Source organism: Numenius arquata, chromosome 18, assembly GCF_964106895.1.
Source record: "Numenius arquata chromosome 18, bNumArq3.hap1.1, whole genome shotgun sequence".
NCBI classification, from domain to species: Eukaryota; Metazoa; Chordata; class Aves; order Charadriiformes; family Scolopacidae; genus Numenius; species Numenius arquata.
This window is the reverse complement of record NC_133593.1, coordinates 574,273-598,409: the sequence shown is the minus strand read 5'-3', so window position 1 is coordinate 598,409 and position 24,137 is coordinate 574,273. Positions and strand designations below refer to the sequence as shown.

General features: G+C 55.9%; 3 protein-coding genes across 3 annotated transcripts in view; 1 reads left to right on the top strand and 2 right to left on the bottom strand.

The window, feature by feature from the left end:
- Positions 1 to 600: 600 nt before the first annotated feature.
- Positions 601 to 6,434, bottom strand: LOC141473146 (E3 ubiquitin-protein ligase TRIM39-like). Its single transcript, XM_074160490.1, has 6 exons — positions 5,997 to 6,434; positions 5,304 to 5,399; positions 3,427 to 3,657; positions 3,258 to 3,280; positions 2,052 to 2,164; positions 601 to 1,521 (listed from the first exon to the last, which is right to left on the bottom strand). Exons 1-6 carry the CDS (start codon positions 6,432 to 6,434, stop codon positions 950 to 952), a joined length of 1,473 nt encoding a protein of 490 aa, XP_074016591.1. The 3' UTR covers positions 601 to 949.
- A 912-nt stretch (positions 6,435 to 7,346) lies between these two features.
- Positions 7,347 to 8,461, bottom strand: LOC141473148 (C-C motif chemokine 4 homolog). Its single transcript, XM_074160493.1, has 3 exons — positions 8,389 to 8,461; positions 8,014 to 8,128; positions 7,347 to 7,446 (listed from the first exon to the last, which is right to left on the bottom strand). The coding sequence occupies exons 1-3, from the start codon at positions 8,459 to 8,461 to the stop codon at positions 7,347 to 7,349; spliced, it is 288 nt and encodes a 95-aa protein (XP_074016594.1).
- A 10,075-nt stretch (positions 8,462 to 18,536) lies between these two features.
- The window catches only part of HIP1 (huntingtin interacting protein 1), a 50,954-nt gene continuing 45,353 nt past the window's right edge, over positions 18,537 to 24,137 (top strand). The window contains 1 exon segment of the mRNA XM_074160489.1: positions 18,537 to 18,653. Within this exon segment, the coding sequence (XP_074016590.1) occupies positions 18,537 to 18,653 (117 nt within the window).

Sequence of the window (24,137 nt, the reverse complement as noted above, 5' to 3'; positions counted from 1 at the left end):
TGCCTGAGGCAAGAGGCTGGGGCACCACCACAGCCTGGAGGTGAAGGGATGTCCCAGGGGATGGAGAGACCAAAGGTGACCTTTGGAGACATCGGCAGAGGCTGGGTTATTTTTCTTTCCCTGGGTTTTGCAGCCCCTGAAGTGCCCCCATCCTGGGGTGTTCAATGCACAGCTTCCCACACCTGGGGATTTGCCACCCTCGGGGTTTGTGAGGGGAGGCGGAGGGACTGGAGAGGAGGTGATCTCCTTTCCAGGGGACAAAAGACAGAAGCCCAGGAGCCAGCAGGCCAGCACTCACACCCATACAGGTGTCCCCTTGCCTTCATCCTGGGCCTCAGCACCACAAAGCTGAAGCATGGCCAACCTCTGAATCCCTGCCTGGCTACAGAATCCGTGCTGCTACCAAATCCCTGCCTGGAGGGTGCCTGCTTTGCTGCAGTGTCCCACTGATGCCACAGCAGCATCCCTCAAGGACCCTCTCTGGGCTGGAGAGGACCAGGTCCAACAGCACCCTTTGCCCTCTGAGACGTTGGGGATTAGCTGGGGCTAACGAGCAGGGATGGACGCACCACAAACCCACAGAGCTAACCACACAAGGTTCCCCAAATCAACACTTTATTGCCTTGTTCCAGTACAAATCACACCAAAATCAGCACTACACAGCAGGCTGGGTGCCCACCCTTCTCCAGCAGCCGGGGAGAGGGCCAGCAAGGCAGCAGTGGTCAGAAGGCTCCCCTGTCCCCATCATGGCATATTGCTGCTGCAAAGAGCCTTTCTCACCACGGGATGGCACGGGGTGGGTGTCACACTTGGTGGGTCACCACCAGCAGCCAGGAGCACATGGGGACCCTGCCATGCCACTCACCTAAGACACACAGCCATTTCCCTGGCAGGAGCCAGTTGGGCTCTCAGGTCTCTGCCTGCTGGTGAGAAGCCAGGGCAGCCACTGTCACAGGATGATGCACCCGGACCCCTGCGTATCCCTGACCCAGGAGATCACCAAGGGTTCTGCATTTCTGCCCCCCAAAAAGGCACCCAGGAAGAAGAGAGGACGGAGGTTCCCCAGAAACTTGTCGGTGAAGGTGTAAATGTGAGAGCGGTCACTCACATTGTAAAAGGAGATTTCTCCTGCCTCGTAGTCCAGGAAGATCCCGATGCGCCGGGGTCTCACACTCAGGGTCAGAGGGGAGGGGGGCGAGGTGAGGGCCTCATAGTTGCCCCCATTTTGCAGCCGCAGCACCCAGTAGCCATTTTTTGGGGAGAAGAGGACGTTGCCTTTCCGGCTGGCAGACTCGCTGCACAGCCCCAAGCCCCACTCGGGCTTGTCTCCCACCTGCACCTCCCAGTAGGAGCGGCCCGAGAAGAAGGCCTGACTTCCCAGCACCACTGGCACACTGCTGAACCTCTTGGGGCTGTCAAAGAGGGACAGAATCAGCTTCTTGCTCCCACGCCGCACGCTCTTGCGGTCCTCGGACAGGATGAGGTCAGGGTGCGCCGTCTCGGGGTCCAGAGCCACGTCCACTGGAGTGAGAGAAGGGTGGAAGGACAGACAAGGCTTCAGGGGTCTGCAGGCGCGGACACGAGCGGGTGCCTGCAACCTGGATGCTGGACTCTTCCAGATCTTCTTACCTCCCATATTTATTTGCTTGTGCCCATGGTTTTAAACAACTCCCAGTGCTGCCCAGCAGTGGGAAAGTGCAATAGAGAAAACCATGCTAACCATAAACCACATCAAAACATTTGGTGTCTGCCTGCAGAACAGGAACAGAATGAGGCCATCATTCTGAGGCTTCAGAAACAGCAAGAGTTCATGGGCAACACGGAGCCTGAAACTCCCGAGTGACTTCCTAGGCTTCAGGGTCAGCTCACAACCCACCCAAGACCAGAACGAGGAAGGCCTTTCCACCACAAAACCAGCTTGAACTCATCAGCATGCAAACTGGGACCAGCTGGACAAAGCTTATTGGCAAAACCTCCCTGTGCCCCAGGTTATGGCAGGGCAGACCAGAGCCTAAATGCGCCAGGAGGTGACACGAAAGCAGCCCCCTTACCTTTGAACTTCTTCAGCATGTCCCTCATGCCCAGGCAGCGCTCGGGGATGCTGTAGTTTTCCTTCAGGGTCACAGACACAGCCTTGGGGGACTGGAGACTTACTCCCTCGCACCTGAAAGGAGAGCGATGCCCATGGGCTGTACCCAAAGTCCATGGCATGGGTAGTCTCCTGCTGGGAGGGGTCTTTCTGGTGGCTGTACAGATGCATCTCCTCCCTGAGCTCTACAGCTGTGAAGAGCACTAGTGATAACCGCTTGCTTATTGGCAAGTCTGATGGGACCAGAGCTGAACAATGTGGGGAGCAGCAGTGCCAGTCCCTGGAAAGGAAGGAGCCAGGCAAGCAAAATGACAATGAGCAAGCAGTGTGCTCTTGTGGCCAGGAAGGCCAACGGAATCCTGGGCTGCATAGGGAAGAGTGTGGCTAGTAGGTCGAGGGAAGTCATTCTCCCCCTCTACTCTGCACTGGTGAGGCCACAACTGGAGTATTGCATCCAGTTCTGGGCTCCCCAATTCAAGAGGGATAGGGAACTACTGGAAAGAATCCAGCGAAGGGCAACAAAGATGATTAAGGGATTGGAGCATCTCCCTTATGAAGAAAGGCTGAGAGAGCTGGGACTCTAGTCTGGAGAAGAAAAGGCTGAGGGGAGACCTTATTAATGCCTATAAGTATCTCAAGGGTGGGTTGAAGGAGGAGGGAGCCAGACTCTTTTCAGTGGTTCCCAGTGACAGGATGAGGGGCAACGGGCACAAGTTGGAACATAGGAGGTTCCACTCGAATATGAGAAAGAATTTCTTCACGGTGAGGGTGCCAGAGCCCTGGAACAGGCTGCCCAGGGAGGTTGTGGAGTCCCCTTCTTTGGAGATTTTCAAGACCCGCCTGAATGCAGTCCTGAGTAGCATTCTCTAAGCAATCCTGCTTCAGCAGGGGAGTTGGACTAGATGATCTATATGGTCCCTTCCAACTCTAAAAAAAAATTCAGTGAAATTCAGTGAAATTCAGGCAACACCTTGGCTCTGGGGCTCCTGGAAGAAGAGGATGGAGTCTCTTCTCCAGCCCCCACTGGTCTCTCCTTTGTCAGCCCCAGGGAGGATCAAAGCAGACACTGGGCGGGGAGGAAAAGGGGGTGACTGGCATAGAGCAGACACAAACATCTCAGAGCCTGGAGGCAGCCAGGACAGTAGGAGGAACAAGCATGGGTACCTACCTGCTCAAGATGATTTTCATGTCCTAGAAGGAGAAGAGAAAAACTATTCTGGGTGTGGGGCTCCAGAGCACCAGCGAGCTCCGGGGCACCAGCCAGCCTGTCCCCAGCCACTCGCCCAGATGGCAAAGGCATCAGAGCTGAGTCAGTGGGGCTGGTGGCATAGCCTGACCTTGAGCAGCCTGTCAGCCGGCTGCTGGGTCTTCTCCTTTATCTCCAAGATCAGCTCCTCCAGCAAGGACTTCTGCTCCACCAGCTTGGCCAGGTTTTCATTGATCATCAGAAGAATCTGCTTCTCCTCCTCCTCCAGCTTCTGGAGCAGCAGCTTCTCCTCATCAGCCAGCAGCCGATGCAGCTTCCCAAACTCGCTCACAATCCTCTCACGCTTTTTCTTCACTGTCTCCTTGCGATAAGAAAGCACATGGGTGAAGAGGGGCAACGTTAGCCAGGCAGCTGAGATGGAGCCGGATGCTCTGGCACTCACACCTGGCATCAGGCCCTGGGAAACCACTGCATTTTTATGACGAGCGCATTTATTTAAAAAAACAGCCAGAGGCTAACTGCCATTCTTCCACCTGGCCTGGGTTCCCAGTCAACATCCTCGGTATGCCAGCAGTAGGACTTTGCCCAGGGCATTTCTGCTCAGCTGGACCTCAGATGTCTAACGATGCCTTGGTGCAGCATGGGAGGACTGGGTGGGGGGTTGTGCTGGGCTGCGAGGAGATGCCATCAGGTCTCAGGTTTTTATTAGATGTGGTAGAACTCATCTCTCCAGCTAGGTTCAGGCTAACCTGCATTTCCTTGACCAGCCCGGAGGAAATGCTCCATGTCTGGAAAAACCCACAGTAATGGGAAAGAGGTGGAAGACGCCCCAGGGCTGGGGAGGGATGGAAAGGGGGAACCAGGGAGGACTCCCCAGGTGTCTGAGAGCTGTCACTACTGCCAGCAACAGGCAGGGTCTGTCAATGCTTTAGGGTTTTTTGCCTGAATCCTAAAAATTGGCACTTGGCTCAAAATCTGAAGCACCAGGGAAACACGCTGCAGTTAGCTAGGACCATGAAACCTCAAAACGCAGACAATAAATGAAAGGAAACTGAAATGCAATATTTTTCTGACCAAACACATGATTTCTTGGACCTGAGTCACGAAGGCTTGATAAGCCAGGACAGTCATGGCCACTTCCCCCTCACTGCTCGCAAGGGACATCTTTTCCGTTTTACTAAAAAAGCAACAGTCAGGCCAGGAAGAAGCCAACGGCAGCTGAGCCGAGGTCCCAGAGCCCTGACTCAGACGAGCTTGGGGGAGAGCGACACAGTTCTTTCACAAGCTCCATCCCTGGCTCCATACGCAGCCCCATCCCAGCCCAAGGGGGACAGTGAGCACTCAGGGACACCCCAAAAACCCAGCACCCGCTTGGGCAGGCTGTGACGGGCAGGCAGGGGCGCAGAGCATATAACTAGGGGAGTCCGGTGAAACCTGTTTTCCCTGCCAAGGCAGGTTAATCAACTCCAGCTCAGGGCTGGATAACTCCGTCCACCAGTTTAATTTCCTTTGTGCAGTTACTTTTACTTTCCAGTTTCCACCCCGGAGGGACGTGAAATGCAGTTGATTTGCTGGCATCGTTATCTCCCTGGGGCTGCCTGGAGTCTGCAGAGGTGCAATAACTCAGCTTTACTTCTTTTAATGGAAACAGTTCTAGTTCCTATTACTGTGACCTATTGCTCACACCTGGCTTGTAACTCAAGCACACGTTGTAAAGCAAAAGGCAAACAAAAACCATCCAGTGTCTATTTGCTTAACCAGCACACAAGTCTCTGTGGTTTCTGTGGAGCTGGCCTGCTGCTCTTTGCAAAGCATTTCTTTGCAAGCCTTTTCGATCATTTGTATAGAGCCACACACAGTCACTGAGATGGTTTCCAGCACCAGTCCTCCATACAACATGGGGACATGTCCCATCCTGAGGACGATGCCAAACTCACAGCCGCAGACAGTATCATAATTGCTGATACCTCTGAAGCTCATTCGTTAAGAATTAAGCCAGGCACCTGCCTTGCACTCCTGGGTTTTCATCTTTTCCGCTGACTCACGCTTCTTCACCTCCTCCACTTCCTTCAAAAGGTGCTCCAGGGATTTCTGGAGTTTGACCTGAAAAGAGAAGAAAGAGGCTCAGCTCGTCCCAGCAGTGCCACGGCTGCCGCTGGCAGCCAGGGGACAGTGACCCTGCGCCAGGCGGTGCCAGCCCTGGCACCCGAGCCCAGCAGCTGTGCTCTTCACTCCGCTCCCAGCGTTAACCCCCTCTGCCCTCGTTGGCTTTTCCCCATATTTTTTCTCGCTGTTTAGGTTTTGGGGGACAGAGCAGCTGCCCCCCACAGCATGGTGGTGGCTGGCAGCGTGCGGCCAGGAGCATCGCTGGGACATGGCACACCCCTCCACTGAGGTGACATGTCCCCAGGGCAGGACCCACCACCCCCCTGCTCTGGGGGGGTCATGGAGGGGCAAGGCATACCCAGACGGGCAGGGGTGAACCTGGGTGCCTCCACAACCTGGGAGACAGCGGGTCCAGCCTCATCCCTGCCATGAGAGCGGCTGGGTGAGCACCACCATCTCTGCCACCCCCTTCTCTGCTTTCCCAGGGCTGTTGGGAGAGGAGCAGTGGGGTCCCGATGGCCGATCCCCCCGGCGCCGGTGTGCCCAGGGCCATCAGGGCAGGACGGGGACCCCCAGCACCCCAGCCTCCCCTACCTTGTACACCTGCGCAGCCTCCTCGATGGGGTAGACGGTGTGCGAGCGGTGGTGCAGGGACTCCCGGCACACCACGCAGATGGCCTCCTCCTCCTCCTCGCAGAAGAGCTTGAGGCGCTCGTCATGCTGGGTGCAGAGCGGGGTCCCCGGCCCCGGCTCCGGCCCTGGGCCGCCCCGCAGCCCCAGCTGCCGGATGCTCTCCACGATGTTGGCCAGCTGCCGGTTGGGTCGGAAGCCACTGCGGTGGCAGGAGGCCCGGCACTGCGGGCAGGAGAAGGGCCCGTCGGCCCAGAGACCCTTCTCCTGGCAGTGCTTGGCGATGCAGCCCCGGCAGAAGTTGTGTCCGCAGTCGATGCTGACAGGCTCGCTCATGTACTCCAGGCAGATGGGGCAGATGGCCTCCTCCTGCAGCCGCTCCAAGGCACCTGACAGCGCCATGGTGGCCACTGCCAGCCGGCCGCGCCGGGCGCTTCCTTACCCCAGGGTCACAGGCGGGCTGGCAGGCAGGCGCAGCTGCGGTGGCCCCACGGGAGCCCGGAGGAGCCACCGGCCTCGCCGCCGGCCGTGGGAGCCTCCGTGCCGGCGGGGGGAGGAGCATGGCGCCGGCCGGGACAGCTGCCGCCAGCCCCAAAGGCTGGGCCTTCCGCCATCCCGGTGGGTCGAAGTGAAAGAAAAACCCTGCTGGGAGAGCGGGACTAATTAGGAAGTGCCAGAAATAACGCGGGCCCGTAGATAACCCCAGGCACTGGGGTGGCAGAGGGGACGGTGATTGCTCTCTGGTGTGCGCTGAGCCAAGCAGCCCCCGGTCGCAGCGGCAGCCCCGGCATTGCCCACCCGCTGCCCGAAGGCGCCGGGCAAGCTCGGTGACCCCCACACCTCGCCACAACGCCGCTCACCTGGGACATCCCCCACGACACCCACACACACCCCCACCACAGAGAGCCACAAGCCTGGGCATCGACCAGGGCACAACCAGGCGCCCGCACGGTGTGGGAGATGCAGGCACAGGGGGGCTGGGGGCAGCCAGACCCCTCCCAGCCACCGGACCCCTCCTGGCCACCCTGCCCACCACAGCCTCCGAGAGACATCCCCAGAGCCAGTGGGAGACGCTGCAGGTTTTGCTCCTTTTTATTACACAAAATAACATCAGCACAGTCAGTACAAATTAGAATGAAAAGTTTCACTGAAAACGCCAAATAAATTAAACTTGTGTAAACTTAAATAAAAGAGCTAAACACTATTAAATAGTCTGCAAAATTCACAGGCAGTAGGAAAACAGGGATGTGTCTCAGAGGTGCTCATGAGAGCAGGTCCTTGCAGAGGTGATGCTTGGAGGGAGCTGGGCATGGCTCATCCACTGCCTGCCTTGTTCTTCTGGGAATTCACAATGTCCTGGACCCACTTTTCATCAGGTTTGACACAGACCTTCTTGCCTTTGACTGTGGTAAATCTGCAGAAAGAAATTCAGTTAATGGAGAGGAGAGGAGAGGAGAGGAGAGGAGAGGAGAGGAGAGGAGAGGAGAGGAGAGGAGAGGAGAGGAGAGGAGAGGAGAGGAGAGGAGAGGAGAGGAGAGGAGAGGAGAGGAGAGGAGAGGACCACCTGCTCCTTGCCACTGGTGAACCCCACCAAACCTCTGTAGCTGCAGAACAGCCCCAGGGAAACACAGGGTGGGGGGTTGGCTTAATGTCACTACAGGTGTCCTGCTCTCTGCTGCTTATGCCACTTCGTCCCCAGCATGCCTGCTCCTGCTGGGACACTGTCCTGCCTGGGTTCTCACTCTATGGGGAGGAGGGGTGTGACCAGCAGAAGCTCTTTTGGCTCAAATCAGAGTTCCAGAAACTGACTGCCTGGGATGTGGGATTGGCCTCTGAGATGTTTCCAGGCTGTTCTCCTAACAAGGGAGAGCCTAGCCTGGTGTCTTCGCTTGCCAGGATGGGGTGTGATGTAGGGTTTCCTGGTGCTGCCACCCTTCAGTGGAGCAGAGCCCCTGAGGATTTGGGCAAGAGATCTACTCACATCACGGCTGGCTGGGAGCAGTGGCTGCCTGTGTGCTCATACATCACCACGCGGTTCGAGGGAAGCTTTTCAGTCATGTATCTGATGCAGCAGAGACCAGAAAGGTTGACAGAAACTGGAAGAGAAGTTTTTTGGTTAAACCAGACCAGGAAAAGTGTCAGTGGGGAGAGAAGCAGGGTCAGAAGACCAGAAGGTCCCTTCTAGAGGACATGCTGCTCCCACCACGGGCTCCCACCACAGCCATCATTCCCTCAGGAAGTCAAGAAGTAGCAAGATGTGCCTCTCCTTTCCCACAGCAGATGCTTGGAAGGAAGAGTTGCCAAGCATTACTAGACCTTAAGCAGCAGAAAGAGCAAGGGGAGAGCTTGGACTTACTTGGAGAAGAGGAGACCTGGTAGCAGAGGACAGCCACAAAAAGTACAGCAAGGGCAGCTCTGCAGGTCTTCATGCTCCTGTTGGGTGGAGATAAACTGTCAGAGACAGGCTAGACTGCTGCAGAGTGCCCCTTGCTGTGCTCGGCGCGGGATCCCTGGGTTCAGCCTGCTTTATAGGGGGAGACAGTCAGCGAGGATGGAAACACGCCGGAAACATTGCTGAAAGACATGACACAATGGAAGAAGTGCTGTGTCAGGGGTGCCGTGCAGTCCTGTGGGGGGAAGTGCCTGGAGCCCCGATGACAGTAGTGCCCTGATTTGGCATATCATATAATGATATGATACCACAAAATGGCAGAGAACAGGATATGACTTCTGTTTTCCTTTCCCCCAACCAAGGGCTCTTTAGAGAACCTAGAAGTAACAATTCAGAAGATTATTAGATGGACCTTTTGCCTGTAAGTCACATGATGACAACGGATGGAGAATGACCGTGGCTGCAACACGCTTGTGTTTCCCAGAATATCTGCATCACAAACTGGGGACAATTCACTTGTCCCATAGCAATGGGAGCGGGGGGGGTCCACGAGTCAGGCAGCCCCCCCGGCTGCCCGCCCAGTGAGCCAGCGAGGCACACAGCATCCAAGCCCTGCCCCAAGGAGATGGGGGCTTTCTCCATGGGACCCAGAAGGCCATCGGTATGTTAGGGTGCAGAGCAGAGGGTGGAGCACGATGCCACCCCAGGTCTGGGCTCCTCTTCTGTCCTTGACCATCACTTGCAGCGAGTCATTAGGAAACTGGTTCTGTCGCTGCATTGCAGCTTCACAGGCACCAGGGACAGCTGAAATAGCCACGGACATGAGAATTGGCCATTAATGTTTACAAAGAGTTTTAGAAGCTCATGACCGTGTCGGCACAGCAGACTTGGCTTAGATAATTATTTGGTTCCAGCAGTATAGAATCAACACCCTCCTGACATTGCTTTGTCCTTGTCCCAGCAGCCACAGACACATACAGAAGAGATTTGCTGGTTTATCTCATGTTGTCTGGGACAGGAATGGTGTCACTGCACTGACCGTGACTCCAGCTCCCATTGGAAATCCTACATCCCTACAGAAGGGCTCTGCTGACTTCCAGGCTAAGGTTGGTGGATGAAGCCTCAGGAGAGCAAGGTATTCACAGTGCTCATGAATGTGTCCGGGTGCTGGACAACCACAGGCGCAGTGGGAAAGCCACATGGACAGGCTGCCTTTCATGGTGGTCCAGTGAAGAAAGGGGATCTAGCGCCTCTACGGAGGAGGATTACAAAATAGAAACCACTGCCCAAAGTGGTGACCTTGTAGGAACCCAGAGGAGGAACTAGAAGGGAAATGAGGAGATTCCCGGCTCCGGCTGCAGGAGAGCTGGCTCCCAAGTGCTCCAGGGCATGATGCACACCATCACCACGTCTCTGCAGACTGAATGCTTTGAAAAACTGGGCCAGAGGTGTTAGAAAGTGTAGGCTAGGTGGCATTGTAGGACTTGTTTTACACAGAGCCTTTTGTTTCACTAAAACACTCTGTTACCAGGCATGACCCAAGGTGAGAGCACACATGGGCACCTCACTGCTGTGGAGGTGGGGAGCTCCCAGAAGAATTACTTTACTGAGAGAGTCGTCAGGCACTGGAACGGCCTGCCCAGGGAGGTCATGGAGTCACCAACCCTGGAGGTTTTTAAGAAAGGTATAGACGTGGCACTTCAGGGCATGCTCTAGTGCCTGAGATTGTTGGGTTGGGTGTTTTGTTTTGTGGTGGTTTTTTTTCTTTTTCTTTTTTTTTTTTTGTGCGTGTGTATAGTTGGACTCTATGATCTCAAAGGTCCCTTCCAACCATGAAGATTCTGTGATTCCGTGATTCTCCCACAAGCCTGAAGAGTGGGCAGCCGGGAGGTGCCCGCAGAGCCCTGGGACCCCAGGGGACACACTGCCAGTTGCCAGTGGGGTTTCTGGAAAGACGCTTCCTTAGCAGGGACAGGCACCTCCACCACACAGCAAGAAGGCAGCCCCCAGGCAGCCCACACCTCACAGCTCCTCAGCAGCCATGGTAGCTCAGTCCCCAGCTTTGCCTTTGCAGCAGTGAAGGCTTTGGCACAGCCGTTCGCTTCCCTGCATCTCTCTCTCCTCACTGACGGGATTGCTGCCACCCCAGGTCATGCTGAGGGGTTAAACTCCCAGAGCGAGAGGGAATCAAGACAGCCCGGATCAAGGCTGAGACTTTACTTGCATGTGGCAGAGAAGGACTCACAGTACCCCACTCTCAACAGCGGAGGACCTCCAGATTCATCTGGGATCCTGCCTGCTCTATAATCCCCCTTGTCCTGTGCTCCAGAGCCCATTCAGACACTGGGATGAAACCTTGCACCTCCAGGGCCATGAGGTCCCACCACCAATGTCCTGGGCTCGATCCACCCACCCTCACACCACACAGAGTGGGGCTAGGAAGATGTCAGCCTGCTGCTGGTCCATCCCTTGAGCTGTCAGGAGTTGCTCATCTTGTCTGAAGCACCTAGCTTAGTCTAGCAGGGAGCCTGGGGATGGTGGGTGTCCCCCTCCTCCCCAGGAAGGGGCCAGGCCAGCTGCAGCATGCCCAGCACGAGACATTAGCACCAGCAGCAGCAGGGCCAGCCTGGAAGGAAGGTGTGTGCCGAGCCATGGTCCCAAATCCACAGCACTCCTGCACTCCCTCTGCCTCCCCATCCCAGAGCTTCCTGCAACGCACATCCATCTGTGCTCCCAGGACGTCTGGGGCGGAGACATAGCAGCTCCACTCCATCCCATCTCCAATTCAGTCATGCCACTCCTCCAGCCTACCCACAAGCAACTGCCCTCACCCTGCACCCACGCTTCTCCCACCTCTGGGAGCTCCTGGCACCCTTTTTCCCCAGTTGCTGCTCAGGGATGCTGGGGAAGCTGTAGCTGAAGTTGGGCTCCAGGGAGCAAGGGTGTATGGGCAGGAGCTGCCGGGACTGTGCAGGTTCCCTTGCACACCCTTGTCCCCATGGTGCTGGCCACGGACGTGCTGTCTGAGACAAGAAACGTGACAGCTTGACATGCCCAAGACAACAGACCACGACTGACAGCCTGCCTGAGGCAACAGACAGCAGATTGAGGCTGGGGGCGCGAGGAACAGGCTTTGAGACAGATGTGACTGAATGGCAGACTGGGAAACAAGGGATACGATTGAGATCAGATTGAGATGGGACGAGGTGATCATGATGACCTGCTAAGCTAGGTGCCACCAACATCTACCACTTTCATGCCCCTGCTCCTGCCATTTCTACCAGTGTGTTCAGACCCAACATTTGCACACATTCCCTGTGCAGACCAATCTTAACGTTCCTGTTACACATCTCCACACAGGGACTAGAATAAAACTGAGAGGAGGAGAACAGGCTGGGGAATGAGCTGGAGACATCCTTGCTGATGCAGCTCACACCAACACAGCCCAGCTTGGAGCTGCTTTTAGCTGAATGTTCTGGATGTTCTTGCAATATTCAAATATGGGTGTGATGGAAATGTCAAGATTCATTTTGAAAAATCAATATTTTCTATCAGGAATATAAACGTACCTAGACATTTTCAATGAATTCTCTCTCCTTTCAGATATACTGGGCTGCGTTTCCTGCTTCCATTCACTGCAAAAGGAATTCCTGGAGGTTTTGACACCTTTGTTATTCCCCCTATTCACTGTTTTCTTCAACTCTGTTCCTTCCTTGAAGGAAGATTTTGTACTTCAGTCTTGGCTGCTCCTTCCTGCCAAGACAAACAATTCAAATCTCTAAATATTTTGATTTCTAAAACCTCCTCCATATCATACATCCTAAATAGTAGCTATTTATGGAGTCTGTAAAACCTCTGCCTTATGGTGTGTTTCAGTTTTCGATAGAAACCACACATGGTATCTTTGGATCCATCACCAAAACAGATTTGGGATGCAGGAGGAAGCCTTTTCTTAGCCCTGAAGGCAGCCTGCTCCACCACACTGACTCTTGGGTTGGAGTCATGTCTGGGGGATCACATTATCACAGTGCCCGTGGGAGCTGCCAGATTGCTAATGTGGGAAACTGGTTTTAACTGGAGCAAATCAGCTGGGAGAGTGACTGGAGGTAGCCAGTGGTCGCAGGGTGGTGTAGCTCGAAGATCTCAGAGGAGAAGAGGTGTTTTCCAGAGGGATCGAGACTTTCCAGCATGGGAAAGGGAACCTTGCCAGGGGGATATAATTGAAGTCTGCAAAATGATGAATGGCCTAGAAAGAGAGACAAATAGCGATTATTCACTGTCTCTCCCAGAGCAAGAACCATGGACCATCAAATGAACCTGGCAACAGCAAGGTTTGAAATGAACAGAAGGAAGCAGCTCTTCATATAAGGAGCTCCTTGCCAAGGGACATGGTGATCGCAAGGAAATTTCCATGTGTCCGAGTTAGGGCTTGGATTTCAAAGTGATAAACTCGAGAAGATTTGTAAAATGAGAATGGTTGGAGGTTGGGAGTGCACCTGAGGGAGGCAGCACAAGTATTTGCCTTTCTCTTCGAGGGGTCTGATGTGGCCACATCTAATGATAATAAGGCTGGGCTAGGTGGACCCTTCATCTGCATCCTCTGGGATGGATCATATTTGATTATCCAGGACAACTGGTCCTACAGGACTGTAAGATCTGTAGAGCAGCTTGTGAAATTGCATTGAAATCCCTGGACTGAAATTTATATATCAGGATATGCCTCCAGATGGATATTTTTGGTAAATGTCAGCAGAAAGACACCAGCAGTTTCTAAGCACACAGCAAAGCAGAAATATATCGCTGCAGTTTGTGCCATTTTCCAAGACAAAGTTGGGGTGCCTAGAAGAGCCTGAAGAGCAGGAGGTGGCTGGCTGCCGTGTCAGGATGTGGCCCTCACAGAAATGTGGCAGCATTTCCAAGGGCAGACGCAGGCTGTCTTTGCCAAATTATGGCCACACATATATACCCTTGTTTCCCTGAAGATGCCCTCAGCACCAAGCACCAACCTGCCTGGAGCTGAGCAGGGTTTGCCCAGCAGCTATGGCACTGTGTGGCTGCTATAGCTACGGCAGAGAAACTAAGAGAAAAACATTTGGCTGTTGGCTTTGAGACACCCAGGACCTGACATTTCTGAGCACTTGGCATTACGTGGTACTTTGTACTTGCAAAGTCTGCCTCCTGTTGTCCTCAGCTGGAGGTATGTGTGACGTCTGCCTGACAGCAGGATTTCAGGAATCTAGAAAACAAAGACAATGCTCCACAGAAGCACTGGTGAGCGTTGGGTTATGCCCATATCATAAAGGGGAGACAGGGATAGACTGGATCTCCACATCTACATGGCTTCCTGCCTCATCCACTACCCACGCTCTTCTCCTACACACAACCCTGCACACTCTGTCATACACAGAAAACTTTCCTCGGTGATTGCGTTCCAGCAGCCACAGGCTGTCTCATACCACAGAGGCAAAGCAAGCTTGCCATGTCCTGCCCTGGGGGATGCAGCCTGTCCCACCACCTGGTCCTGGCACAAGGGTCCCCTGTAGGGCTCGGTGCAATGCTCCGGCTGGACCTGTTGCCCCTGCAATGGGGAAGTTCTCCAGCAGATGGCAAACACTTCCCACCTCCAGGCCCTGCTCTGGAGCAAGTTTCTCACCTAGGTAGCACACACACCCACCTCCCCCCCGCAGAACCACAGCCCAAGATTGGCCTGGGGTCCTCTCCTGTAGATCCAGCTGGAAACCATGCTCAGCTTTGCTTTTGAATGCTTGGACAAGCTGAAGCAGTTGCTGAGGCTTTCGTGCAAAGAACATACCAAGTAATGTTTTAGGGTTACGTCCCTCCTCGTAAAGCTGGGCAAGCAGGAGACTTCACCCAGGATAGAGGTGAGGGCTCCACGGATGCTCCTTAGCTGAGCAATCCTCTCCAAGACCCTCTCCTGCTCTGCCTCAGCTGCTCTCCCGGGCAGGAGCTGGCCCTCCTGCAGCGGGACTGGCCCTTCCCTTTGCCACTGGCCACCCCACATAGCAGCCCAGGGGCTCTTTGACAGCACGAGCAGGCAAGGACTCACCAGCGGCATCTGGTTTGCCTAAAACATTCAAAAAATGGGATCAAAAGATGAACACACACACACACAGAGGCTCCTCCTGCTGTTTGCTCTCCCAGGGACCCTCCGGCTGGGTCTGGCACCACACTGCCCTCAAGACCTTGCCCTCTCCCTGCACTGGGGGGGCACTTTGGCTCCTGAGGTGTTTTTGTCCCAGGGTCTGAGCAAACAGCCCTGTCACCAGGGCAGGGATGTGTTTCTGGTTGCAGGACTGCACTGGTGGAAGGCTTGTCACGGCCACTGCCCTCCCGCTGCAGGAGATCGTGCCGTGGGGTGTCTAAAGGGGCAAGTGAAGGGGGTCCATTTGGGAGCTCACCTCCAGCGGGGAAGAGAGTGGGATCTTCACAGAGAGCCCTGTGCCCGCCGGCTCCGGCACAGCCAGCTGGGTAACAGAGGAGGACTGTGGCGCACTCTGTGCCTCTATTTTCTTGCTGAAACAAGGGGGATTTGTGCTCTCCCTGAGCCTGGGCCAGGCCACGGGAGGGTGAGGAGGGTTGCAGCAGCACCCTGGGATTCTCCCAGCTCTGGCTGGGGAGGGGAGTTGGAAAGCGAGTCTCTTTTTCCCCCGGGAAAAGAGCGTTCCTCAGCCCTGGTCAGGGCCCACAGCCCCTGCCGCCCCTCTGGCCCCCCTCCTGCCACTTCTTCCTCTTTGCTTTCAGGTCCTTTGTGTTGAGACCAAGCTGAGAAGCAATGTCCTGGCAGAGAGGGAGCAGGACTGTTATGGGTGGGAGCCTTGGAGCATGTGAGTAGCAAGGGGAGGCTGCCCTACAGAGCCCTGCAACAGGGGGTAGGACCAGCTCCGGTCCCCCCTGCCCAGCTTGATGGGTGTCACATGCTGTGGAGCACTAGGCTGCCCGAAGGGAAAGGGAAAGGGGACACATCATCCTTCATGTCCCAGCAGACACCAGACCCATGGTCTCCATCTTGCAGAAGATACTCAGATGCAGCCAACCCAGGTAGCTACTGAAAGCAAGGAGAGCGACCATGCTCCACGGCCCAAGCCCAAGATCTCCTGTCCCAGAAAGCGGCTGCACTGGTGTGAGTGGCACTGAGGAAGGCAGTTTCTGTTCCTGCACAGGCCAGACACCCCCATGACAGGCTCTGACCCTTTGCCTCCAGGCTGCAGTCCAGCCTCTTGGACAGGAGAGGAGCATAGAGCAACCAAGCAGATGAAATGCAGCCATGGCTTCTGAAAAGGACCTGCTGGGTGAGAAGGGAGGTGCCCAACTCACCTTTCCTCTGCCCTGCACACCAGTCCTTCCCCATCATCTCCCCATGGAACCTGAGGCAGAGGAACAGACCACACTGGAACAGCCCTGTGCGTTCCCCGCTTCCAGAGCATTTCGCAACCTCCCTAAAAGCAAGACTCCCTCTCTCACCAGAAAGCAGCCCCTCAAATCCCTGCAGAGCAGCCCAGCCTGGGCCACAGCCCCAAAGCACAATCCAGCAGAGTCTCCGGGCGCATTGGGCCATCCCAGGGTGGTCCTGTTACAGCCCCTGTCTTGGAGGAGGCAGGAGCATCCAGCAGAAACAGCCCATTTTGGGCCGCATCCAGCCCTCTCCTCTGCTCCTGCCTAGGCAGGAGTCTCCCAGTTGGCCAGCCCAGCTCCCAAAACGGGCACTCCACCCCGGCCATGGGAGAAGAGGGTGTGATTCTGCTCTCCAGTAAGAGGAAGCAGGTAACACAAGCCTCCTGGTCCCTCGCTTTGTGGTTAAGGTTCATCCCTCCCAGCCCCAGGCCTGCACACTGGGGGGGTCATGCAGGAGCAGGTTGGTTTCATCCAGGCAGAGGGATGGGAGAAGTGGGCAGATCACAAGGACCTTGCTGTCCTTTGTTGAATGCCCTCCTCTGTTCTTCCTTTCTTCCATCTCTATTCGGCAATGACTTCGTTTCTTCAATTATTAATCACCTTGCTGCAATAGTGGCTGAATTGAACCCACTATGCCTCCTCTGGGACCGGCCCTAAGGAAAGAGGCAGGCTTCCAGAAAGTGCATTAGAGAGAAGGCAGACAGGGAGTCGAGACAAGCTGGGGAGGGAGGAGATGGCCTTGCTGCACACGGTGTAGGCCATTTCCCGGCAGCTGTGAATCTGATATCCAAGGCAGAGAGATGGGTAAGGTCTATCATGCAAACAGTCTGTTCACACATCCCACCGAGCCATGACAGGAGAGTGCTTGTGTAGCAATTGTTTCAGCTGAAAAACAAGCCATAAAAGTGAGTTATACAGGGAGAATTGCTTGCACAAGAGCTCCTGACATCCCACATCCTGAAAAGCCATTCCCAGATTGCTCCATCACCCCTGGAAGAGGCAGACGAGGTGGTTTTGCACAGCTACTCCCCACCTGGAGCAAGGACACTGATTTTGTGTGACCTGCTTTTAAAGATCCAGGAACCCAGCTGGCATGACTCAGCACAGTCCCCTTTGCCATCACCGGGGACTCACCAGGGAGCAGTCTTGGAGCTTTCAGTCTCTTTGCAAAAATACTGTCTTGTCTGAATTTTGCAGAAATGTTCAAGTTCTGGCAAAGGACCCAGTGGGAAATTCACCTCCAGAGTGGGACGGGATTCCTGGTCAATAACACAGGAGCCGGTCGCAGTCCAGCAACGCACCGGGTTGACGGAGGGCAAAGATCAGGCCCCAGTAAAAGTCTCTTGATGTGTGAAGGGACCAGAGACACGAGCCTGGCTCACGTTATGCAGAACAGCATCTCAGCCATCAATCTGCCAGCTGTTCACGAGACATGAAAACCTTCTCCCACTTCTTTTCCCTTGTTTCTCATACATCTGTAACCATTTTTTTGCCCCTCTGCCAATGCTACCAGAGAAACAACCTGTTCTCCTTGCTCTGCTCTGCTAGTTGTGCCTGCAGCTGCCTCCTGCCCGAGCACACACCTCTCCAGAGCCTCTCATCCGCAGCCTGGATGGCACAAAGGCAACGGCCCACTCAGCCTCATTGCAGGCTGCGGTCACCCTCTTCACGCTGGCACCTTCTCCCCTGGCCCCAAGCAGGCCTGGGAAGCCCCAAATTCATCTTTAACACTGAGCGATGCCCAACAAACGCTGCTCAGGAGGACACGGTGCGTGGAGCCGGGCCCAGCCGCAGCACAGCGGGCCTGGAGCCGGCGCGGGAGGGGAGGGGAGGGAGACCCGCAGGCCCAGGGCTCCCTGTAACCCCCCGAGGGGAGCTGGCAGGGCCGCACATCTCCCTGCTGCCCCATGTATGGTTTGGACCGAGCCGCGGCGCCGGGCCAGGCCGGCAGCCCGAGGCAGGGCCCCAGCGCCGCAGGAGCCGCTCAGGCCGCACGCCCGGGGCCTGCGGGACCCCGCGGGCCTGCCCGCCCGGGCCGGCCCCGGCCGCCGTGCAGCGCCCTTCAGCACCGGGTCCTCCGAGCCCGCGGGGGGTCGCTCAGCCCCGGGGCCGGCCCGGGCACGGCAGAGTTCCCTCGGCCGGCACCGACCCCCAACGGCCTCGCCGCCCCCCCGGGACCCCGCGGCGGCCCCCGCCCATCCCCGCCAGGGGGCGTCCCGCCGCCCACGGGCGCGGCGCGGGGCGGAGCAGAGGGGTGTGAGCGGCAGGCGTGCTGGCCAATGATCACAGCGCGACGGCACGGAGGCGTGACCACAGGGCCGAGGTAGGCGGTGCTACGAGGGCGGGCTCCAAAGGCGGGACAGAGGGCGGGACTCTCGCGGAGGGGCGGGACCTGGCCTTGAGTGGCGGCCGGCCGGACCAGTGAGCTTGGCGGCGGTCACGTGAGCTGGTCGCCCCAGCCGGCTGGGGGCCGGCCTTCCCGGGGGCTCCTCCCGAGTGGCGGCGCGGGCGGCCAACGAGAGCGAAGAGGCGGGACGGCGGGCGGAGCCGTTGGGGTGGAGGCGGGGACGGCGGGGCGTGCCCGCGCGTGAGTGGCGGGTGGGCGCACCAATGGCGTGGGGTCCGGCCAGCGGCGGCGCCGGAGCGGAGCGGTGGCGAGGGCGCGGCGGGGCCGGAGCGGCGGCGGGCGCGGCGGGGCCATGGACCGCGTGAGCAGCTCCATGAAGCAGGTGTCCAACCCGCTGCCCAAGGTGCTGAGCCGGCGGGCGGGCGGCGGCGGCCCGGAGGCGGAGCGGGAGAGCTTCGAGCGTGCCCAGGTACGGGGCGGGGCCGCCGCGTGATGCCGACTAGGGGGCGGGGCTTGCCGGGGCGGAGCCCGCCAGGTGGCTCAACCGGGCGGGAGTGGCCCGCGTGGGCGGGGTTAATACAGGTGGGCGGGGCTTGATTGAGTGGGCGTGGCCGGCCCAGGTAAGCCGCAGGAGGCGGGGCTGTCCCGGGTGGGCGGGGCTACCTCGAGTCGGCCTGTAGGTTGGTGTTGGCACAATGGGCGGGGATTGACTGGGTGGGCGGGGCTTGGCTGGGTGGGCGGGGGCGGCCCAGGTGAGGTGGGTTGGCTCCAGTGGGCGGGGCTGCTCCAGGTAGGTGGGCGTGGCCTGCGTGGGCGGGGCAGAGATGGCTCTGGGGTCGGCAGGTCGCCAAGGTGGGTAGGGGTCGGGGGCCTGAGCCTGAGGGAGGAGCCCGGTGGGCAGCACCTGGGATCAGCGGGGCATGATGGCACCTGGGGGCCTGGGCCCTCAGCCATCTGTCCCAGCTGGGGTGGGGAGTGAGGGGCTCAGCCCTGGCCTTGGCAAACTCAGCTCCATCTGGGGCCACTAACCGGCTGGCTTGGGTTGCTGGTGGGGTCCAGCCTCCCAGCCCTGACAGATCTGGGTGTTGCGCTCCAGCCAGGGCCCTCTGCCCTGGGCACCATCTTGTCCCCTCTCCTCAGAGGCACCCTCAGGACGTGGCAGCCTCTGCCCATTGGCTGGAGGGGACGTGGGGCTGGTCACCCCCTTGGGTGCTCCCCCAGGGACCTCCCATGCACTCGGGGACACCAGCACAGGCAGGGCACGGGGCAGGGGCTGCTCTTGGGAAGAGGCACCAACGTGGTGAAAAGCAGCCACCAGTTGGTTCCCAGCAGCATCCAGTGTCCAGATGGGGCCTTTCCACCTTCAGCAGTGTTTTAAGTGACGGCTCGATGTCCTGTGCAGAGGGGAAGGTGGCAGCAGAGCTGGGGGGGCAGCAGGGGTGCTTTGGGGTAAAAAGCTGGCTATTTGGGGAAAGGACGTGCTTGGGAGCAGCTGTGGAGATGTTCAGAGAAGCCACGGGGAGGGTGAAGAGGGGTGGATGGGAGGAGGGGAGAAGCTGGGGAGGGGACAGGAAGGAAAGGCAAAGCGGTGCCATGGAGAGGGAGGGAAACTGAGGCAGAAGAAGTGGCGGCCGGCGGGATCGGCCTCTCTGGGAGCGGGACCTGGATGAGACCAGAGGGGAACGGCACATGGGTGATGAAGATAAAGACCAAGGATCAGGGCTGAGGGCTTTTCTTGCAGAAAGAGAAACATCAGGAACTAAGGTTGTGTGCAAGATAACGCACAGGGAGTCTTCTTACCTTCCTTGCTCAAGTTACCTCAAAAATCAATTATTTATAGTACTAGAGGTGGAACCGGGACTGGTCTGTGCATGCAATTGCCTGCCTGGTCCTGTGTGCCAGCAAATGACACTATGGGGTCCCCGAAGCTCCCACGTGCTCCCCAAGAGCCGCTGCTCCCCCAGGAAGGGCGGCCAGGCTGGGCTGGAGGAGCAGCACCCACGGTACCTGGCACCGCCAGCCCTCACGCCGCTGCTGCAGCCATTTGAGCGGGATTTAATCTTCCTCGTTCAATTTGCAGACAAATGACACAGCCTGTGTTTTTAGGAGTTCAGTCCCTGCCTGGCTTTTTCTTCTTCTGTGTGTTCAGCTCTGTGCAATTTCCTTTCTTCTTATTATTTTCTTTATCCCTTTTTTTTCATAATTCTTTTTCTCTCCAGTTTAGGGAACTTGCCAGGCACCCCTCACATCTTCCCCTCAGATTGGTCACCCATAGTTTTTGTTGAACTTCTTTCTGAGGTTTTTTTTTTTTTGTAGAAACGTTGTGGGTTTTGTGGGTTTTGGGGTTTTTTTTGAAAGTGACTTTTCTTAAGAAAAGTTTAATCTGTTAAATGGCCTTTAAAGTGAAGATTTTACCCATGTTTCTGCATTTACAGGCTCATTCCCTCCTCACCTCCAAACCTGCCTGTCTTGTGACAGCAGCATGCTCACCAGAAAGACTATTCTGGGCTAAAAGAGCCCCAACAGGCAGAAAGTGTGTCAAACTGGGCCTTTGGTGAGCCTGAATAACACCTGCGTGGGTTTGGCACCACCCAATTTATGTGGTTTGAGACTCAGCTTGGAAAAGCAAGAGCACCCTGTGAAGGTCTGGTGGCAGTGGTAGGACATTCTGGTGGTGGTGGTGGGACATTCTGATGATGGGAAGGTCTGACGGTGGGACACTGTGTTGGTGATGGGATGTTCCGATGATTGGACGCTCTTGTGGTGGTGGGACATTCTGGTAGCGGGACACTTGCATGGTGGTGGGAAACTCTGGTTGTGGGATGCTTTTGTGGTGGTCATCACTTTGCACAATGGCTCTGCCCCAACAACTTCCATCTGTTGGCTTGGGGACAAATGGGAATAGATTTCCCAGTGGCCTCTTTTCTTCTCCCATGGTTGGTCAAGTGTCTTGGTTTTCCTGGTGATGCAAATGTGAGAAACCTGAGGAGATGGCAAAACATGATGTCCCTGCCGTTGTGCTGCTCCGTGTGTCTTTGCTGCCTGCTGGGTGAGAGCTGCTCAGTGGGAACTGCAGAGATCAGGCCATCTGGTTTGGACAAACACCCAAGAGCTCCCCTTTTCTTTTGCCACCAACGCCAGTGGTTTTCACAGGAAGTTGAGCAATAGGGACACCAAATCCTGCAGTTCTGCTGTCCTGCATATGCATGGCCATACAGGGTGCGTTACTGCTATGGAGGGGACAGATGTTGCAACAACTGTCTCCCTTTTCCTGGTGTTTCACTGGTGCTCATTGCCTCAACCCCGGTAGAATAAATCTTTGGGCAAAGTAAAGGTCACCAAGGGAGGAGAAAAAACACCAAGAGTGAAAATTCTGCTGTATGTTGAGATAAATGTTTGTATTTCACATGGTACCCGAGTCTGACGTTTGCATCCCCTGCAAATTCTCCTGATTGTATTGAGGAGCACCTCCTGGTGTTGGAGCTCTGCAGGGAAGGTCTAAAGACCTCCTCATTTAGGTTGATGCATTGGGATCTTCTCTCCTTGGGTCTCTCCCCTTCTCCTCACTACAGTGGTCCTCAGCAGGCATCATTGTGCCACAATAGTGCCAAGGAGCAAATCTCATTCTATGCTGACTCGCTTGGCTGGTTTGGTGAAGACCAGGTGTTCAGGACATGGATGAACCAAGATTTTGAGGGTGAAAACAGAGTGAGAAGGACGCAGCACTTCTTTGGGGCATGGGGGATGCCCACTGGGGTGAAACGCCAGGCTGTGCTGCTTCTTCACTCGTGTTTCAGGCTGCTGTGGGGAATGTCCCTTCGTTCCCAGCAGGGACACAGCCAGCAAGGCCAGGCGCTGCTCGGCATCAGAGCAGGCAGAATTGGTGCTGGCACCATGGAAGTGGTGCTTGGCATCCCCACCCACCATCTGGCCTCTGGGAAGCTGAAGGTGTGGGAAGGTCTCCTTCCTGACCCAGCCTGATTCTGTTCAGCTGCTCCTGCACCAGCCCCTTCCCTCTTTCGGGAAACTGACCACTGGAGAAGGACAAATGTGCTTAGAAAGTGAAGATGGGGGAAAGTGTCCTTGGAGTCCCAGCAGGATGTGCACTGAGCTCTGATCCTTGTTCCTGCCACCGTGGCTTCTGAGTGGAAGGAAAGCAGTATATTGTGATCGCATGTTGTCTTCTGGGCTGCAAAGATGACAACATAACTGTCCTGTATTCCCCCTGTCCTCAGTGTTGCTCCACAGCCCCGGCCGTGCTTCACTGTCAGCATGGGCTGCCTGGTCCAGAGGCAATGCTGGGTCCTGGTGATGAGGACACACGTGCAGTGCCAGTGCAGACTGTTTCAGAGGGGGATAGAAGTTTCATGCTTGTCCTCCAGAGCTTGTGTCTGCTGGGGGTTTGGGCCAGGAGACGTGGTGCTGCCCTGTACCAAGGTTATGTGCCTGTCAGGGTCCCTGTGCAGTTGTCCCCTAGGGACAATCCCAAGGGTGATCTGTCCTGATAGTGGTGAGTGTTGGGAGAAGACACTTCTTTAAAATTCCTCCAGAAAAAGTAAAAAACTTGCACTTTATCTTCTCTGACTGCAGTTTTTTCCTGAGAAAGTCACTGAGCAGCAAAGAGAAATGTGGACCGCCTGGGTTGCCTACGGCCACCACCTTCTCTTGCACGTTTACACTCTGCATACTTTGGACTGTGTGTTGCTGCTGGACCAGCAATAAAAGCAATTTATGACTCAGAAATTGCCCTGGAAAGGCATATTTGCAGCAGAAGATGATTGCTGAGCTGCCTGCATCATTGCCGCTATCATAAGCGGTCCCTGACAGGGTGCAGAGGGGTGTCAAACCCTGTGGCTGGGGGCTTCCCGGAGGGGAGACACGGCACATTCCCAGCAGGGAGATGCACCGTGCTGAACGCAGCCGATGCCACATCTCCTCAGAAAGGTTTTCAAGGTCCTGAGCATCCATGATCCATCCCACCATCATCTCACAGGGGCTGGAAAGCTGTTTTCTTTCCTGCTCTGCTGCTGGAGGAACCCTCTGCAAAACAAGGCACTGGGGACAAAGTGATGTCAAATGAAATGGTTTGGTTTTTTTTCTCCTCGCCCAGTGTTGGTGAGTAAATCCTTTTGATGTCAGAACCAGAACTTTTCACAGCCAAATGCAGGTGGAAAGCAGCCCTGTGCACGCTCCAGTCCCTGTGATGGGCTGTGCCACCTTTGGGCACCATTGCAGCCCGACCACTGCTATTAATGCACTTAGTCCCTTTCCCCCATTGTTTACATAATTGGGAATATGGCACTGTATCTCCCATCCACAGCAGCCCCGTTGGTTTCAGACCAGACCCGGCTCGGTACGACTTGCAATCGCAGAGGAAATACCATTTTACTACTGAAAAAAACAATTTTTGTGGTTCGGATGCTGCAGCCGCCGGCAGCTTTGCCAAGAACTTCAGTTCTTACACAGGAAATGAGACTCCTTTCAAAGCACCAGAGTGGGGCTATATATATAGCCTCTCTGAAAAGATATTTAAAGAAACATATTGACACTAGCAAGAACAGGAAAAAATAGCTTCTGGCTACGGGGAGCGAGGGCTGAAGGCAGCTGAGCCCATCCTGGGGGAGTAGGTGATACAGGGGATTAATTCACGGCTCTTTCATCTCCACGAAAATGAGCTCTTGTGCTTCGTGTGGTGTGAACCCCCATGCTTTTGGTCTCCTGTCTTTTAGTCAGAATTAGGGGTGCTTGGGATTGAATACAGCTTCAGCAGCAAAATAATGAGTCATCTCATCTCTTTTCAGTGAGTCCCTCTTAGGAGCTTATTTCCATCCCCAGGGAAAGAAAACAGTTTGTCTTTTACTAGATTAGGGGCTGCTTTTCTCTTTAGTGCAATCTGGGATGGAGGGGGTTGGCCTTACTTTAAATATATGCAGAAATAATGGAGTTTTTTCAT

Excerpts from the sequence above, each read along its gene's own strand:
- LOC141473146 (XM_074160490.1), bottom strand. The coding sequence starts at position 6,434 with ATGGCGCTGTCAGGTGCCTTGGAGCGGCTGCAGGAGGAGGCCATCTGC. Across the intron at positions 5,400-5,996 it reads AGGCTGCGCAGGTGTACAAG|GTCAAACTCCAGAAATCCCT; the intron begins GTAGGGGAGGCT and ends TTCTCTTTTCAG. Across the intron at positions 2,165-3,257 it reads ATGAAAATCATCTTGAGCAG|GTGCGAGGGAGTAAGTCTCC; the intron begins GTAGGTACCCAT and ends CTCTCCTTTCAG.
- LOC141473148 (XM_074160493.1), bottom strand. The coding sequence starts at position 8,461 with ATGAAGACCTGCAGAGCTGCCCTTGCTGTACTTTTTGTGGCTGTCCTC. Across the intron at positions 8,129-8,388 it reads CCAGGTCTCCTCTTCTCCAA|TTTCTGTCAACCTTTCTGGT; the intron begins GTAAGTCCAAGC and ends CTTCTCTTCCAG. Across the intron at positions 7,447-8,013 it reads TGCTCCCAGCCAGCCGTGAT|ATTTACCACAGTCAAAGGCA; the intron begins GTGAGTAGATCT and ends TTCTTTCTGCAG.